The sequence below is a fragment of the Leptodactylus fuscus genome, chromosome 6 (assembly GCF_031893055.1).
Source record: "Leptodactylus fuscus isolate aLepFus1 chromosome 6, aLepFus1.hap2, whole genome shotgun sequence".
Lineage (NCBI taxonomy): Eukaryota > Metazoa > Chordata > Amphibia > Anura > Leptodactylidae > Leptodactylus > Leptodactylus fuscus.
In genome coordinates this window covers 24,520,305-24,538,704 of record NC_134270.1, presented here as the reverse complement: position 1 = coordinate 24,538,704, position 18,400 = coordinate 24,520,305, and the positions used below count along the sequence as shown (strand labels likewise).

The following is an 18,400-nucleotide window of genomic DNA, read 5'->3' as shown; positions in this document are numbered from 1 at the left end:
ACCGCGTCACGTGATCACATCATACCGAGGTCGGGACCAGAGCGGCCTATATACTGTATAACCAATAGGAAAGCGAATACAAAAGAGGGGCGCGGCACAAGGCGGAAGTGGGTGTGGTTTCTTAGTCCTCTGCGCCTTGTTATTGGTCTAGGATACCGAGGAGGGGCAGAGACTCTGCGGTGATTGGCTGGCAGGTGCAGGTACGCACGAGATGGGCGGGGACAGACTAGGTGATAGAGCTGTAGGAGGCAGAGAGGTGAGCGCTGAGCTGACAGATCGCATACAGGTAGGTGGCGTCTCATCTGTTACCTGTGCTATGCCATAGGGAGTGCTGGGATGTGTAGTGCTACAGCTGGTGGGGGGACGTCTGAGTACCTGTCCAGGAAATGGATTTAAAGGGATTGTCCAGGAAAGAATTGGATTCCATTTAAAGGGCTAGTCCAGGAACCACAGATAGATAGATAGAATCTATCTATCTATTTAAAGGAATTGTCTAGATCTTAAGGAAAGCCGGGGAATGTGAGACATTAACAATCTCTCTCGTGTTGCCCTCACCGCTGGGTGTCCTGCACCGCATGTGACTACTGAAGCCAATCTGTATCCTCAGTGGTGACCGGTAAGGACCTGGAGACGTCGCTGTCATATGTCACCGGGTGCAGTGCAGGACTTCTAGCAGCCGAGGCGCCATCCATGGCCTCTTCTGTGATCTGTCCAATTCCTGGACATCCCCTTTAAGGCCCGGGCTACGCTGTGACTTTTTTAGGGTTATTTGAGTTGCGCTAAAATAAGTCGCAGCATAGTCCTGGCCCAAGGGAAAGGGCGACGTGCTAAGACTGGGTGCAGAGCGTTTGGTGCAGAGTCGGTCAAGCCTGACTTCATTGTCTGCCGGGGCCCAATTATAGTCAGAGGGGCCCTCGGGATCCTTTGCTGTCAGTCATTAGACAGAACATTTTTCCATTGTGCTGGTCCTGTAAGAAACCTGAAGAACTGAGACAATGGTGCAGATGTGACTATGCCCTTATGTTCATCTTTCCATTGACTTCTATTGAAACCCGGCCATGACTTCTGTGCCTGATAATAGACAGGTCACTTTGTTTTTTTTCCTCGCTGTGGTTTTAAGGGAAAAACTCACCTGTTCAGCAGATAGCCTGGCTTCCCAAAATTGGAGACCAGTCTGAACATGGCTTTCTTGAATGGATTATTGGGGTCAACCCTGCGCCATTCTAAACTGCAAACCAAGGCGGAAACTTCTGCTGCAGGGTCCACATCTGAAATACACGTCAGAAGGTTATAATATGGCTCCCATTGTATGGAGATGTAATGGGGGTCCCATTGTATTGCACGGGGGTCTTGTAGTCCGTCCACCACCATATCACCTCCTGTAGATACTTTCCTTTTGTCTCATGCCTGTGGCCACCTTTAGGCCGAGCGGACAACCACAAGAATGAAGGATGTTTTTGCCCCTCATTAAAGGGCCAGTAAATGTAAAGTTCTCTGCCTATTATTCCCAGTTATTCGGCTGACTGTGCTATATGACAGGTCCCTCCTGTCATGGCCGCCCCCAGTCCTGGCGCTGTTTATAGATCTCACTTTATAGGCTGACTTTAGGCGGAGCGGCCCTTTAAAAATTCCATTTGCACTGCTAAGTCTACGGAGCCTGAGGGAAGAAGGCGGGATGGCTAAACAGGTCGCGCTGACACCATTCCTTATGGGGTGTGCCTCCTGCTCCGCTCCTGTTGGGTCACATTACTTACCCTGTCTGTGAAAACGTGGCAACCTTTACCCCATCAGTTATTAATCTATGCTGATTCCAGGTGTGACACTATCTATCAGCCACCAGTGACACCATGAAAGTCCATAATGTTATCAGATAAATTCCCAGTCCTAGGTTACATTTACAGGAAACAGTAAGGCCTAATTCGCACTACAGCTGTATTGTTGGTCTGTGTGTATAGAAGACGGCACAAAAATAGCACACGGACCCATAATAGTGCAGGCTACAGTGCACACAGCTGATCCTCACAAGGACTCGTATGCACGGCTTAGTCTGTGTTGCTTCTGACTCCCTCCTGGTCCGTCTCCTCCACCGATATATAGACTGCACCTGTGTCTAGAAACCATCTCTACAGAGACACATTGGGTGATTGTATTTTATTATTCTTATGTTTTTTTAATACGTTCCAGCCTAAGATAAGGAGGCGACACTAAAATAAGCTGTCACAGGACCTTCCAGAGCCTTAGGGACAGGTAGTCACATAGAGGAAATTCAAGCTGATTTTGAGGCAGATTCTGTCTCACACAGTGATGTCACAGTATAGGATAATACACACTGTGATGTCACCGTACAGGGATAATACACACTGTGATGTCACAGTACAGGGATAATACACACTGTGATGTCACAGTACAGAGATAATACACACAGTGATGTCATAGTACAGAGATAATACACACAGTGATGTCACAGTACAGAGATGATACACACAGTGATGTCACAGTACAGAGATGATACACACAGTGATGTCACAGTACAGGGATAATACACACGGTGATGTCACAGTACAGAGATGATACACACGGTGATGTCACAGTACAGAGATGATACACACGGTGATGTCACAGTACAGAGATGATACACACGGTGATGTCACAGTACAGAGATGATACACACGGTGATGTCACAGTACAGAGATGATACACACGGTGATGTCACAGTACAGAGATGATACACACGGTGATGTCACAGTACAGGGATGATACACACGGTGATGTCACAGTACAGGGATGATACACACGGTGATGTCACAGTACAGGGATGATACACACGGTGATGTCACAGTACAGGGATGATACACACGGTGATGTCACAGTACAGGGATGATACACACGGTGATGTCACAGTACAGGGATGATACACACGGTGATGTCACAGTACAGGGATGATACACTCGGTGATGTCACAGTACAGGGATGATACACTCGGTGATGTCACAGTACAGGGATGATACACTCGGTGATGTCACAGTACAGGGATGATACACTCGGTGATGTCACAGTACAGGGATGATACACTCGGTGATGTCACAGTACAGGGATGATACACTCGGTGATGTCACAGTACAGGGATGATACACTCGGTGATGTCACAGTACAGGGATGATACACTCGGTGATGTCACAGTACAGGGATGATACACTCGGTGATGTCACAGTACAGGGATGATACACTCGGTGATGTCACAGTACAGGGATGATACACTCGGTGATGTCACAGTACAGGGATGATACACTCGGTGATGTCACAGTACAGGGATGATACACTCGGTGATGTCACAGTACAGGGATGATACACTCGGTGATGTCACAGTACAGGGATGATACACTCGGTGATGTCACAGTACAGGGATGATACACTCGGTGATGTCACAGTACAGGGATGATACACTCGGTGATGTCACAGTACAGGGATGATACACTCGGTGATGTCACAGTACAGGGATGATACACTCGGTGATGTCACAGTACAGGGATGATACACTCGGTGATGTCACAGTACAGGGATGATACACTCGGTGATGTCACAGTACAGGGATGATACACTCGGTGATGTCACAGTACAGGGATGATACACTCGGTGATGTCACAGTACAGGGATGATACACTCGGTGATGTCACAGTACAGGGATGATACACTCGGTGATGTCACAGTACAGGGATGATACACTCGGTGATGTCACAGTACAGGGATGATACACTCGGTGATGTCACAGTACAGGGATGATACACTCGGTGATGTCACAGTACAGGGATGATACACTCGGTGATGTCACAGTACAGGGATGATACACTCGGTGATGTCACAGTACAGGGATGATACACTCGGTGATGTCACAGTACAGGGATGATACACTCGGTGATGTCACAGTACAGGGATGATACACTCGGTGATGTCACAGTACAGGGATGATACACTCGGTGATGTCACAGTACAGGGATGATACACTCGGTGATGTCACAGTACAGGGATGATACACTCGGTGATGTCACAGTACAGGGATGATACACTCGGTGATGTCACAGTACAGGGATGATACACTCGGTGATGTCACAGTACAGGGATGATACACTCGGTGATGTCACAGTACAGGGATGATACACTCGGTGATGTCACAGTACAGGGATGATACACTCGGTGATGTCACAGTACAGGGATGATACACTCGGTGATGTCACAGTACAGGGATGATACACTCGGTGATGTCACAGTACAGGGATGATACACTCGGTGATGTCACAGTACAGGGATGATACACTCGGTGATGTCACAGTACAGGGATAATCATGTCCACTAGGACATCATAGCACAGGGATAATACTAGACACAAAAAGATCACTGTGACATCACAGCATATGAAGGTGGTCATTACGATGATGTCACCGGCAGGCTGTGTGATGTACCAGTAAAGTAATGGAGGTGCACTTGCTTTTCCACACCCTTTCTATCATCCATAGTGATCACTGAATACACTATGTGCCCCTTTACTTGTTGTGTCTGCTACCCTTAGAGTACCCATAAACTGGATATAAAGGTCTTGGCCAAAAGGTCCCCAAAAAGGTTCCTGTGCCATCGCCTTTGTTCTGAACGTGGCAGTGCCGGCTGGTTATAACATTTGTGTGACTAGAGCCTCGTCTGTGGGGTTTGTCTCTGGGTCCCATCCATCTTTCTAAAGCGAGTATCTGAGCCTCAGTAAGGGGCCGCCTTTGTCTTCTCCTCCATGTTTCCTTGGCAGTCACCGGCCTGGTAGACCAGGATTGTAGTGATTTTTGGCAGGGCTGAGTTTTCTGTGCAGTTTTTCTGCAGATGTCGCCTTCATGCTTCACTGACTCTCACTTTACCTTTCCGTGCCTTGTAAATATGTATTTAGGGCTATGAGATGCCTGACTTCACCTGAACAAAACTTGATCTATTGGAAGAAAGCTTCCAGGATCCTGCAGGATATGCCCTGTGTGATCAGAGCGCCGTGCAGGACACGTTATCTCCTTATCACATAGGCTCTATACACCCATACTGTGTAGTAATAAGGGGTTTCTCTGTATACAGGTCACCTGGAGGAGCTGCAGCCTTGTCCGCATTACTGTAAGAGAGACCGAACATGTCCACTGCAGAAGAGAAGTTCTCTCTCCGGGAGGTCCTGGTCAGCTTCAAGTCTTGCTTGGTAGACGATGACCAAGATGTTCTTGTAGAACATTATCTAAATGGATGGAAGGGATTGGTCAGGTAAGTGTGTGGAGTAGCCCCCCTTCCCCCCTTTTCAGTGGTAACCCCTTTAACATTATCTGAATCCTAAATTGATCTAAGCTTGGTTTACTAGAACTATTAGGGGAAAGGGAGGCGGTCCATGTCAGTTAATTTTTCAGACTTAGGGCCCGTTCACACGGGCGTGGATTATGGCACGTAATCCACGTCATAATCCGCCCCCTCACAATGGTGGTCTATGTAGGCAGCCAGGCTGCATGCTGCCGCTCACGGAAGAAAGAAGCGGGCTGCCCTTTCCTCAGGCGGATTCCGCGGCTCAGCGAGCTCTAGCGGCGGCAACCTCCAGAGTCGGCCCATTCATTTGAGCCGACTCTGGAAGAAGAAGCCGCGACCGCAACAGTCGTGCCAGGCGGGTTTTGACCTGAGACTGACGCAGCTCCCCGCATCACACTTGGTACCAAAACCCGCTATACCGTCCACCCGTGTGAACTAGCCCTTAGACATAATGTCAGAATTTTCCTTCTTTACAAACATTTATTGTAGAAAGTCACCACTAGGTGGAGCTAATGGAATTTTTCTCCCTAACATGTAAGAATAGCCTTAAAGGGATCCTATCATTGGATACCTTTTTTTCTGACTAACATGTAGGAATAGCCTTAAGCACGGCTATTCTTCTCCTACCTTTAGATGTCTTCTCCGCGCCGCCATTTGGTAGAAATCTGGGTTTTCTTTGGTATGTAAATGAGTTATGCAAATGGTCAGGTCCAATGCTGCGAGAGAACTCTCCAGCGCCGCCTCTAGCTTTGTCTGCCTCTCCCTGTGTCTTCTTCCGTCCTGGCTTTCAATCTTCTAGGCGTCGGGCAGAGCCAACTGCTCATGCCAGCGGCCACAAGAAAATGGCCGCTTACACCAGCTTACTGTGTAAGAGGCCATTTTCTTGTGGTCCGGGTATGTGCAGTCGGCTCTGCCCGAGGCCTAGTAGATTGAAACCCAGGATGGAAGAAGACACAGGGAGAGGCCGTTCCTGAAGAAGATGGAGGCGGCGCTGGAGAGATCTCTCGCAGCATTGGCGACGACCCCAGTGCTGTTTGAGCGCTGAGGACCGCCCCCAGTGCTGCAAGAGAACTCATTAGCACACTGAAGAAGACCGGAATATCTACAGAACGGCGGCGCGGAGAAGACATCTAAAGGTAGGAGAAGAATAGCCTTACTTAAGGCTATTCCTACGTGTTGGGGAGAAAAAAAAAAGCCATTTTAATGATTGAATCCCTTTAAGGCTGAAGCCCCACATTACGGAAATGTAGAGGGTTTGGGAAATTCCTGGGGTTCGCACCTTCTCCATGACTATGATGTCACATAGCTGTATCTCAGCTCCTGTCTTTAAAATGTCCTTAATGCTATAGATATCTGATTGTTGCGGGGCTGACCGTTCGCCCCATGCTGATCAGCTGTTCGGAGGCAAGTTCAGCCTGTGTACTGCTCAGCTCCCATTGACTTCATAGTCCATCATCCTCCAGGCTTGGACATCCACTTTAGGTCTATTTAGAAGCAAACAAAATGGCTGTCAAGGGCAAACTTCCATTTTTACTTTGCGTTAACCTTTTTCTTTGTCTTAGGTTTATGAACAGCCTCGGGACAATCTTCTCCTTCATTTCCAAAGACGCTGTGAACAAAATTCAGATAATGGAAAATTATCTAAAAGGGGAGAATGGAGAACGTTACCGGACCCTCCAATCCATGGTGGAGTATGAGCTCAGCTCCAACCTGGTGGATCTGTCCAAGCGAGGCGGCCATCCAGAGTCTGGTTGCCGTACAATACTGCGATTGCACCGGGCCTTGCGCTGGCTTCAGCTCTTTCTGGAGAAATTAAGAACAAGTACTGAAGACAGTAAGACCTCCACCTTATGTTCCGAGGCCTACAATGACTCTCTGGCCAACTATCACCCTTGGATTATACGGAAAACTGCAACCGTGGCGTTCCTTGCTCTTCCAGTACGTAACACGTTCTTTGAGGTGATGAATGTCGGGACGGCAGAAGATGTGGTGGACATGCTTGGAGAAGCCATGCCATACGTTTCCAAAGTCTATGACTTTACCCAAGAACTTTACTGCCAACACAACCTTCTAGATCTACCATGAATGAGGTTTTAGGATACGATCAAGTGATAGACACCAAATGGACCAAATTGTTCTTCCTCAATTCTGACATTGGTATTACCAAATATAATGGTTTTGTTTAGACCTTTTCGTTGTTGGATCAGCTACGTATGAAGCCGTTGTCTGGCATGGAAAAGTTTTGCAAATGGGCTCAGAATAGATTAAGATTACTAGACGTTAGCAATACTAACCTCACCGATGTTTCTGCCGACACTATTACTGCCATTTTTTACCTTCTGGTTCCATCTCAACACATAGGAAATGACTGCTCAGCTCTGTAGTTGGGTGGGGGGAGATGTGTCCTGTGTGTGGAGACGGGACCAAGAAGTAGAGACCAATGGAAGGAGCCTTGTAAGCTTCCAAAAAAATGCAGGATTGGCAAGATGAGTACAGCCTTGTTTATAAGCCATTCTGGTTCACTAGCATTCAGCTCTCCTTTGTTCAGCCCTCACGGGACCCTGAAAGACTGTCTGCTAAAAAAGCAATTACCCACGGACACCATAGACTGTAATGAGTCTGTTGGTTTTATGCTGAAATAGATGGAAAGAAATTTTAGATTACCGGTAATTCTGCATGGAGACTCCAACGCGGATGTGATCCTAACCTGAGCCTGTTTGTAATTTGATTTTCCCGCCTGACAACCCCTTCAAAGAGGAAACCCAGACTTATAAAAACATGGCTGCTTTGTTCTAAACTGCGCCGCACCTGTCCGCAGGTTATATGAGGTTTTCAGGTCAATTCAATGGAGCGAAGTTGCAATACCAAGACTATGGACCGGTGCGGCGCTACTTCAGGGCGAATGCAGTCATGTTTTTAATTTTGTACAATTACCTGTAATATTTCTGTACAAAGACCAAATAACTGTGTGTTACTACTGTAGTGCTACTTATTCTTTTAAAGAATGGACCTTGGCCACAGCATGGAGTCTCCTCAACAATATCCGCTCCATCTGGACCATCAGCCTAAAATCTCATCTGCCTGCAGCATCCACACCACCCGCCCCCCTGCAGTACCCACATCACCTCTGGTTCGGTTTTCTTAACACTAGAAGGTTTAGAGTTCATAGTTTTACAGGAGTTGCCTGAGACTTATAGGCTGTGGATATTGAGGACCTAGAAACAAGATAGTCATCAGTATTAGATCAGTGGAGGTCTGACACCTGGACCCTGTACTGATCAGCTGATTCGGCTGCTGCAGCCTTATACAAATGCATGGGTGCAGAACTGCAGCTCCCTGACACCGCCACACTAGTATATACAGCTTCTGCCTCTGTATACTGTAGTGGAGGTGTTTAATAGGATTGTATTGACGATGTATAAGCTTTGGGAACCCGAGTCAGCTGATCGCCGGTTATGCCTGGGTTTTGGACAACCCCTTTAATACAGGTGCTAAAGTGAGACCACATTGCAGCTGTCTGAACAGTCTAAAGCTGGCCATGCACGTTAGATTATCATTGGCGAACAGTTATTGATCACATGAGCAGATGTCAAAAATGGTTGCCTATAACTGGCTGCAGGATGAGGGTATCAGTGTCTGGCAATTAAAGAAAAGCCAAACCATACTAAGCTGTTCCTAGTGCTATGTTATCCACCGACTATGTCCCTTCAGCTTTGGGTTGGGGCAGAAGTCCCGCTCCTCATGTGACTGCTGAGACCAATGAGTGACCTCAGCAGTCCCATCACTGACCTATGACATCACCAGTTCCTTACTAGTGACCACTGAGCCACGATTGGTCTCAGCGGTCTCCTGGGGCACAGGACTTCTGGCAACAAGGCCCCAGCACAAGGCTGGATGGACACTGAGTTGCTGGGGACAGGCGAGTATGCAATTTTTTTTTTAATTTATTCCCCTCTCCATCTGCCCCATGGCTTGCACCACTTCCTGGACATCCCCTTTAAGGATCAGATACTATAGTGACATCACTTAATAGGTTGCTACATTAGGCCATGATAAAATACCTCAGAAGTCACTCACTTTGTGGCCTATAAGTCCATATGGAAAATCCAGACTGCTGTCCCACATATAGAGAAGATACATGATAGAGAAGATACATGATGGGACCAAATACTTGAGCGATTTTAATGCCCCAGAAATTGTGTGTAAACCCTATGAAGGATAATGTAGAATGATATTTGTGTCTGTATATATATATATATATATATATATATATAGCTATAGAGACTGGTCATGTCTTGTAGATCTCGATCATGTCACTGTTAAGAGGTTGGTGCATGTTCTTGTACAGTATCCTCACCTGGTGTATGTGACGTTGTATTGTGCTCCATTTGGTGTGTGTATATATATAATATAATATGTATATAATGACCATCTTCTAAGACTGTGTACATCCAGTATTAATATGTCAGGTTGCACATGGTGTTTGATCTCTCAGGGTCATGTTATAGAGCAGAAGGAGCTGAGCAGACTGATATATATTAAAGGGGTTTCCTAGGTATTAAAGGGGTTTCCAAGCCGGCGAAGATGAGACGTCAAAATTACATACCACCCCTGGTGCTTGAGTGACTGCAATTGCTGTCACCTTATCGTCTTCCCCGCCCCCCCGGAATAAACTGTAATCCTGGACAATCCATATTAATTGGCTTTAGTATAACTTATGACCTATTGAATAAAATCTCAGCTTTTCCTGTGTTAGGAGTCCAGTGGGCGGGTCTTATCAGCCTTGTTGGAGTGTGTATAGAGATACAGTAGTTGTACTGGACTCCTAAGCAAAGAAAGATTGGAAGTATCATCTAATAGAGTAGGTCATTGTGTTATCCTGCCTGTATACAATGTGACAGCTTTCCTGTAATGTATATTTTCCAGCTCGCTCTTCCTAGTCTCTTTACACGTATGTGACATGGCACCTGACTATGGACTAGTAATACTGTGAGCAAATCACCTGGTCAAACTGGATTAAAAAAATTCCCTCAGACTATGCCATGTTTTCATTCCACATCATGTATCCTAATGGTTTCAATATATCACATGCAGTGGTCACACTAGTGTTGTATGACTCCATGTTTCTTCGCATAACCTCTTTTTAAGTGTATAGGGTTTACGGGATTTTGGGTGAACAGTGCGGCTAGCGGCACGGAAAAGTCACATGGCGGAAAAGGTTTGTGAATAGAACCTGATTCTGGAGATTGGATCCAACCACAGGGACCAAGGCTGGCACCAGGGGTACATAGGCCGCTGGAGGGTTAGGGTGTCCATACACATTACATGTTAGTCAGTGGGGTTGCATTATGACTAGAGATGAGCGAACACTGTTCAGATCAGCCGATCCGAACAGCACGCTCCCATAGAAATGAATGGAAGCACCTGTGACGGTGACTTTACCAGCGTCCGGCCGGCGTCACAGGTGCTTCCATTCATTTCTATGGGAGCGTGCTGTTCGGGTCGGCTGATCTGAACAGTGTTCGCTCATCTCTAGTTATGACCCCACTAGTGGGCCACAACTATGACTTCTATGTCAAACCATATTAGACTTCAAGTTGCATCTCACTAGGAGTTTCCTTCACTAACGTTAGGGCACGACGGAGTCGGCGTGTATAGTCAGACTAAGGCCTCGTTCACATCTGTGTTGGTATTCTGTCTGGGGGAGTCCGCATGAGGACCCCCCAACAGAATACTGAACGCAACTGCAAGCGGTGTGCCGGTGAAAACACACGGACCCCGTAGACTATAATGGGGTCCGTGTGCTTGCTGCCAAATCTCTGCAGGGATCATGCGGACAGGAAAGTACTTCACAATCTACCTTCCTGTCCGCATGTTTGGTGCGGGCAGCGCGCGGCAAGCACACGGACCCCATTATAGTCTAGTAGCCTCCTGGTAACACATTCACAGCCCATACGCTCATGGAGATTTGGGTATCGCCTACAGTCGCCGCCCGCTGTATCCTGTTTGTTATGGGAACAACCCTCTGGTATATGTGACATGTGTAATCTGTATTCTGTGTCTACGTCACTTTGCTATGAATCTGCTGCTATGGAAGGTTATCAGAGCTTCCTCTCTTACCACATTTACCTCGGTGTCCTTTGCACTTCTGGGTATTCTTTATCTGAAAGGGAATCTCTCGCCAGGTTTATGTGAGGGCAGTGTGACCTGGTGACAACCGTCAGCTGCCAGAATTAGATCACTTACAGGATTTCTTATTCTGTCATTAAAAACCCAATTTTATCAGCTGCGGCTGTGTAGTCAGCCATGTCCATGAGCTGCAGAACTCCCCCTGCTGATTGACAGCATTCTCCCTATTCTTGCATTATCATAAAGGTTACACTCAACAGATGGGGGCGCCACAACTCATGAATGTTGTATGTTTATGACCGATACAACATTAAGTTTGGGGCTCTGTATTTAAAGAGTATGTCACTGGACTCAGGATATCAGCCCAACCCTACAGATAGATAAGGATCACCTTAATCTAACACTTTTTATTTCCCTTTGAATTGCGGCGTTGCTGAGATATTGCTGTTCTTGTCAATATGCAAATAAACTCTATAGAGTCATGAGGGCGGGGTTGTACATACAACAGGGGGCAGCACTTAGCAAAGGAGAGCAGCGGGCAATATATTGGAATATAACGTCGTAGGGCTAGGACCTTTAGATAAAGCTTCAGAAAACAGACGATCCCTTTAAGTGATAATTTCTAGTTTCTTATTTCAGTTCTGTAGTTTCTAACCAGATCTGTGGTTACCCCGGCATTAGAAAAGTCACTGGGGTGTAAATTGAGGGGGTACAGAGGCTGCAGTTGCGCCTGGGTCCAGGAGCCTTAGGGGGCCCATAAGCAAGGCTATGAAGGCTGATAAAACTGCTTTATTCTTCTTTCTGATTTACATAGTTACATAGTAGATGAGGTTGGATGAGGACACTGGCCCATCAAGTCTAACCAATAACCCTACAATGGCGGTCCAGAGGAAGGCAAAAACAAAACATGAGACATGCCAATGGCTCCATGTCAGGAGAAGAAATTCCTTTCTGTCTTTATATCTGACAGTCACTATAATACCCCGGATCAACTTGTCCTTAACAAAATCTAAATCCTGAAACCCATAATATTTTTCTGTTCAAGAGCGGTGTCCAGACCCTCTTTGCGCTTGCGCACTGAATCCGCCATCACCACATCCTGGGGCAGTGAGATCCATAACGTCGCCGCTCTTACAGTAAAGAATCCTGTCTATGATGCTGGTGAAATGTTCTCTCTTCCAGATGTAGAGGACGTCTCCTTGTCCCTGTCACCGGCCCAGTGTGTCCCTGACCTCAGTGTAGAGAATGTCCCCTTTTCATCTATGCCTGAATATACATTGGCCCTCTAGTGGCAGAAACATGTAACTAGGATTATTACAAGTACTGCATGTGTATAGTAGACCATGGGAAGAATATGCAAATCTGACTTCCATGCTGTAATTAGGAAGCCAGTGCCTCAAGTATGCACACCAATAGAGGGCGCTCACTGAGAATGTGCAAGTCTATCTGATATCATGATGTAATTAGGAAGACACATGGAAGTCATCATGGAAGTCAGATTTGCATATTCTTCCCATGCTCCTTTGTACAGTGGAGCGCTCATGGCTTAATAAGACTCCACACACCTAAATGGTGGTTCTCTCCTTATGGAGTGACGATATCCCCTCAACCCTATAGTAGACTATGTGAACACTACTCAGCAACTAAAAGGTTAAAGTATATTACACAAATGCTGAGAATCCTTTCCGGAGTCTCCTCTGGCTTCTTTTCTATAGGTAAGTACACTAACAGTGATGTGAAGGTTGTCATTCAGTATCCGGTGATGGCGGCCATGATATGCAGCACTCTATAGATTATTCTGTCTGTCTAGTAATAGTCCTCAGGGGGCGAGGGCCGGGGTCTTGCATTGCAGATCAAAGTTGTGCCGCAATATCTTCAATTATTCATTGACATTTTGAGAACAAAGCAAATCTTCAGGCCAAGAATTGATCAGCCAGTGAAGACTCCCAGACTGTCCATGACATGTCCAATGGTTATAATAATGTACGCCGAGGGTACAAAGCAAATTGACTATCGCAATATCACTACTGTGGGTAACAATAACCAACTAATAGTAGTAGGCTGAACATAGGTCCTTGGGGCACCCCGACTGTGCCTACCGAAACTGACACACTGCAAACAGGGGGAAAGATGAGTAAAAAGGTCAGGCAAGTGCACTAACCTCCCTATTACAGGTTATGAGAATTGCAAAGCTCTTGTTCCCCAGTCCATTGTGTTAGAGAGGACTGATTCTAGCACAGTTGGAAGTGTTTCTCTAGCCCCCACCGTTCCTGAGCAATCACTGCTATTAGTTTTGGTTCTTGGTATTTTATTTAGGCACTGTCAGGTGGGTGGGGTCAGACAGGAGCAGACAAGTGGGTGTGATTCTGAGCTCTGACACTGGCTGCCTCTGATTGGAGCTCTGAATCACACCCCCAGCCTGACACCGCCCACCTGACATTACAGAGCTTAAATAGCACAAAAGGCACCAAAACTACCTGTACTTGTTACTCTGTAAGGGTGGGGACTAGAGAAAAAATTCCAATTGTGTGGAAATTAGTGGAGAAACACTTATTAAAGGGGTTGTCTAGGATAACCAGGTTTTTTTAATTTTTATATCAGGCTGGGGAAGGTGAAAACAAAACCCGTCCAATGTCTTTCATCGCAGTTTGGACCTTGGTGGAAGTCCTCATTGCACATGACTGATGAGGCCAATCAGCGGCCTCCAGAAAGGACAGGGGATGTCACAGGTGATGTATGTGAGTGACGTGCTTGTGCCTGTCCTCATCAGTCACGTGCAATGAGGGACTTCCACCAAAACAAGACCCCGAAGCAGCAGATCCAAACTGTGATGGGAGACACTGGACCACGGGTACAGGCGAGTATGGTTGGTTTTTATTATCCTCCTTCCCCAGAAAATGGTTATCTTGCACAACCCCTTTAACAGATGCTAAGAACATGAATTGGTGGAGGTGATCTATAAAGGATTCTTCTACATTTGTGATATTGAGTAAATGGAATTTAAAGGGAGTCTATCACCAGAACTCATCATATCATTCCAGACCCAGGGCTTCAATGCGACAGCGTTGCAATACCTACACCCACCACTACAGTCTGCATGGCGCTGTCTCGGTACCAGTGATCTGCAGGGTCTGACACCTGGATAGGCCATCATTTGTTGATCATGGATAACCCCTTTAAGGGTCTGGAGCCTTTGATAATGGAGGTGCACATTGTACGAAATAAATCCCCCCATTTATATGAAAGACAGGGACGCTAAGGTTGGAGAATGTAGTTTAATCTGTCACAATAAATTAAAATGCTCTGTTTTCACAAGTCAATGCATTCTCTACTATTAATACGTCCATGGTAAGCTGCTGGATAGCGCACATGGCGGGAACAGGCGACCCTCAGCCGCAGCCGATTCTTAGCAACATCGTCCATGATTTTCAGCACTGCAGAGAATCCTGGGAGTTGTAGTCCGTGTAACAGCGATGGCACCTGATCGAGCTCATTCATGTTGGATTGTTTTAAATCAAAGGAAAAGAGTTGCGAGACCTTGGTCTGTAACTGTTATTTACACCGATATTCACAGATTTATTAAAAAAAACACATTAAATTAGAGCTAAATATCTATACAGGGATTTCTGTACATTTGTAGCGCAGTTAGTAGGAAATTGTCAGAACGTGGAGAATTTCTGCCTGGTCAGCGGGGAAAAAGCGGAGGTGGGGACAAAATGTAAGTGCGTTCCTCCATGTATGGGGCGGGGGTTGTATTTAGTGTCATGGCTAGCCTTACGTTCATTCTGTTACAGGCTACATTAATTTGCTTTATCCGTCGGTGTTGACATGTAGGTGGCGCTAGAATCCAGTACTGGTTGTTGGACGCAGTTCTGATTGTCCATGGAATATTTAAAGGGGTTCATGTAGCTCATATGATGGAGCACGCGCCTGCTTAAAGGGGTGGTCACAGGTCAAGAACCCCTTTCTGAAATGAAGTGGGTCAGTAATCTCCTGCTTCTGTAAGCCCTGGTAATCCATTGTTAGGAGAAATCATGGTCAACAATATATTTCCCTTGTAGTAGGTACAATGTAGTAATGCAAATGGCCATCCATTCACCAAACCGGGAACCATCTGGCCCACAGGGTACTGTCCATCTCTATGTCTATGAGATCTGACACCCGCCACTCATGTCAGTACAGTGTGGTATACATTCAAATAAACAGGATGATCTGCAGTACCTGGTCTGACCACTGCACGCAGAACAGCGCTGTCTGCTTCCTGCTCCATTCTCTAGGTAGTAGCTGACTGGTGGGGGCGCTGGGTGACAGGACCCCAGCCAATCGGATACTGATGAACAATCCTTATGATGGGCCATAAATATTTAATACTACCTGAAGGCTTCAATCTGACTTTACTAATTCTAGATATTCAGGGCTGCTAGCTTACAATATAAGATTCCGATACTTGGCCCATGATGGAGAGATCGGCCACTTCCATGTGGTTAACGCTAAACCTAAATTTTGCCATGTGCTATGTGTTCACTATACCCCGTTTTGTTTTTCTCGTCCATGTCCAAACGTACTTATCCCGTCCATATGGATGAGCTGATCCCCTTCAGCAGGGCTACTGCTCCGCTATATGAACCACTGGTCTGTCAGAACCCCTTTAAACATAATATCACGATATTCATGCGGTACGGCTACTGCTCATGTCATTCATGGTCAATCCCAGGGATATGTTTTTGGCCATTAAGATGCCGACAGACATTTTTGAGCGATGTCTGAACTGCGTCCATTTCCCATTGAATTCATTGGACAGATAAAACTCTACCACCACCCCGGGTCACTCAGAATTGCAGGACATTTGCGGGGCTGGACCTCTCCGAATCGTACTGAACCTTCTCATGGTACAGAGGGGCTGCACACAGTCCTTCCATTCTTTATGGCTTGGCAGCTGGATATGGCAGTGGTAATCCTTATTATATTCTGAATTATTTTTTTCTTTATAATTCTAAGCTCCCTTAGGGGTTCTTGTGACTCAGAAGGCACTTTGGTTGTCACATGATGTCCACAAAAAATTCACAGGGGTTTCCCATGGCCTTCTGAAAGGATTGTCGGCTTCCGGTCAGTTCTGGGGGGACGTTGCCAAGCTCTCGGACTGGGGGTCCCCCTGGTGGGCCGCTGGTGCCATACACCTTGCTCCCAATCTTTGGCAGGCTATATAGTGGAGGTAATCCCGGGGGGCCATGAGAGTAGTGGCTGCTGCGGTGGCTGCGTTCGCTGCGTGGCACTGAGCTGTGACTCCGGTGGCTGTGTTGGCTCACGGGCCTTTCACTCTTTCTTCCTCCACTGCTGGCGGCACGATCAGATCCGCTGCCGCTGCCAGTGGACTTGCGGTCCTTCTCTCGGCCGGATGATCTTTTTCCCTCTCTGTTGCTGCGACTGGAGCCACTGCTTTTGCTGCCTGTAGACGGGACAACCACAAGTGTTAGACTGTCGGACTACAATGTCACTTTATTCATTCATGCAAGATCTGTGATCTCGGGCCGGCATCTGCACAGCAAAGCCATGGTATAATATATCACATGCAGAAAGGAAGCTACGGGATGATCATCATGGAGGTGAATACACCGCATGTCTTATGATGCACAATTTCAAAAGCAAAGCTGAAAATTTTTGCATGTACGAAATAGCTAAAAAGCGGCATGATGGTGTGCAGTGGCATGGAGGCGAGTGTGCAAAAGGTGGCGAGTGTGCAAGAGGAGGCGAGTGTGCAAGAGGAGGCGGGTGTGCAAGAGGAGGCGAGTGTGCAAGAGGTGGCGAGTGTGCAAGAGGAGGCGAGTGTGCAAGAGGTGGCAAGTGTGCAAGAGGAGGCGGGTGTGCAAGAGGAGGCGAGTGTGCAAGAGGTGGCGACTGTGCAAGAGGAGGCGAGTGTGCAAGAGGTGGCAAGTATGCAAGAGGAGGCGCGTATGCAAGAGGTGGCGAGTGTGCAAGAGGAGGCGAGTGTGCAAGAGGAGGCGAGTGTGCAAGAGGAAACAAGTGTGCAAGAGGAGGTGAGTGTGCAAGAGGAGGGGAGTGTGTAAGAGGAGGCGAGTGTGCAAAAGGTGGCGAGTGTGCAAGAGGAGGCGAGTGTGCAAGAGGAGGCGGGTGTGCAAGAGGAGGGGAGTGTGCAAGAGGAGGCGTGTGTGCAAGAGGAGGCGAGTGTGCAAGAGGAGGTGAGTGTGCAAGAGGAGGCGAGTGTGCAAGAGGAGGTGAGTGTGCAAGAGGAGGCAAGTGTGCAAGAGGAGGCAAGTGTGCAAGAGGTGGCGAGTGTGCAAGGGCAGCCGCATGGCTATAAGATAAAACAGCACAAGCGTGGCACGTGTCATACACAGCGCGCTGGTGTCCGGACACAGAAATAATGCCTAAAATGCTGAATTATTTCCCCGAAAGCCTGGTTTCTCTCATAAACAGGTTATAAATGTAAATGGCTGAAATGCACCGAGGCCCAAAGTGTCCTCTTACAGTTACAGCGCTATAATAACGCTCTGCGATTTACAAATTGTTGCAGCATGTCAATTATATTTACAGAAATGTCGGAGGTTTCCCTATAGGTATGATTGACGCAGAAAGTCCTCTGAGGAAACCTCTGCGAGATTTTTGTGCGAAGCGCTGCAGAAAGAACCGCAATGTTTTATAATTGGGGGAGGCAGTAGGATGGGTGCGCAGGGGAAGACAATGTGATCGGGTGCCTGGAAAAGTGAGAAGCCAACAATGTCTGTGCTGCAAACTTTTCAGATCATGGCCGTCCAGACGGAAGAGAAATGAAATGGAAATGTGAGCAATTTTTCAGAGACGTCACTGGTAAGTCACTAAATGTTACTGCACTGTACACACCTATGGGCAGGTTCACACCTGCGCCCGTGCCCGCTTTAGGCAATCCTGACGGTTTCCATCTTCTGCCCCGAGAAACTGGACAGGAGATGCAAACCCGGCAGTC

The 18,400-nt window shown here is 47.0% G+C and overlaps 2 protein-coding genes across 5 annotated transcripts in view; one reads left to right on the top strand and one right to left on the bottom strand.

Moving 5' to 3' along the window:
• The first annotated feature begins 219 nt into the window (after positions 1-219).
• On the top strand, positions 220-7,461 carry CPTP (ceramide-1-phosphate transfer protein). The gene is made up of 3 exons (XM_075278440.1): positions 220-286; positions 5,101-5,277; positions 6,873-7,461. The coding sequence occupies exons 2-3, from the start codon at positions 5,153-5,155 to the stop codon at positions 7,393-7,395; spliced, it is 648 nt and encodes a 215-aa protein (XP_075134541.1). The 5' UTR covers positions 220-286; positions 5,101-5,152; the 3' UTR covers positions 7,396-7,461.
• Positions 7,462-14,708: 7,247 nt separating this feature from the next.
• Positions 14,709-18,400, bottom strand: part of DVL1 (dishevelled segment polarity protein 1) — a 135,354-nt gene continuing 131,662 nt past the window's right edge. For 2 of the 4 annotated variants that reach the window (XM_075279588.1, XM_075279589.1), the window contains exon 15: positions 14,709-16,885. In XM_075279588.1, the coding sequence (XP_075135689.1) occupies positions 16,479-16,885 (407 nt within the window). In that variant the 3' untranslated portion in view covers positions 14,709-16,478. The remainder of the gene's footprint in view (positions 16,886-18,400) is intronic. The other 2 variants (XM_075279590.1, XM_075279591.1) reach the window with 2 other exon arrangements.

What these genes read in the sequence shown, in the direction of transcription:
- CPTP (XM_075278440.1), top strand. Translation starts at nt 5,153, where the DNA reads ATGTCCACTGCAGAAGAGAAGTTCTCTCTCCGGGAGGTCCTGGTCAGC. An exon ending in GGATGGAAGGGATTGGTCAG is followed by an intron (nt 5,278 to 6,872) that starts GTAAGTGTGTGG and finishes TCTTTGTCTTAG; the next exon opens with GTTTATGAACAGCCTCGGGA.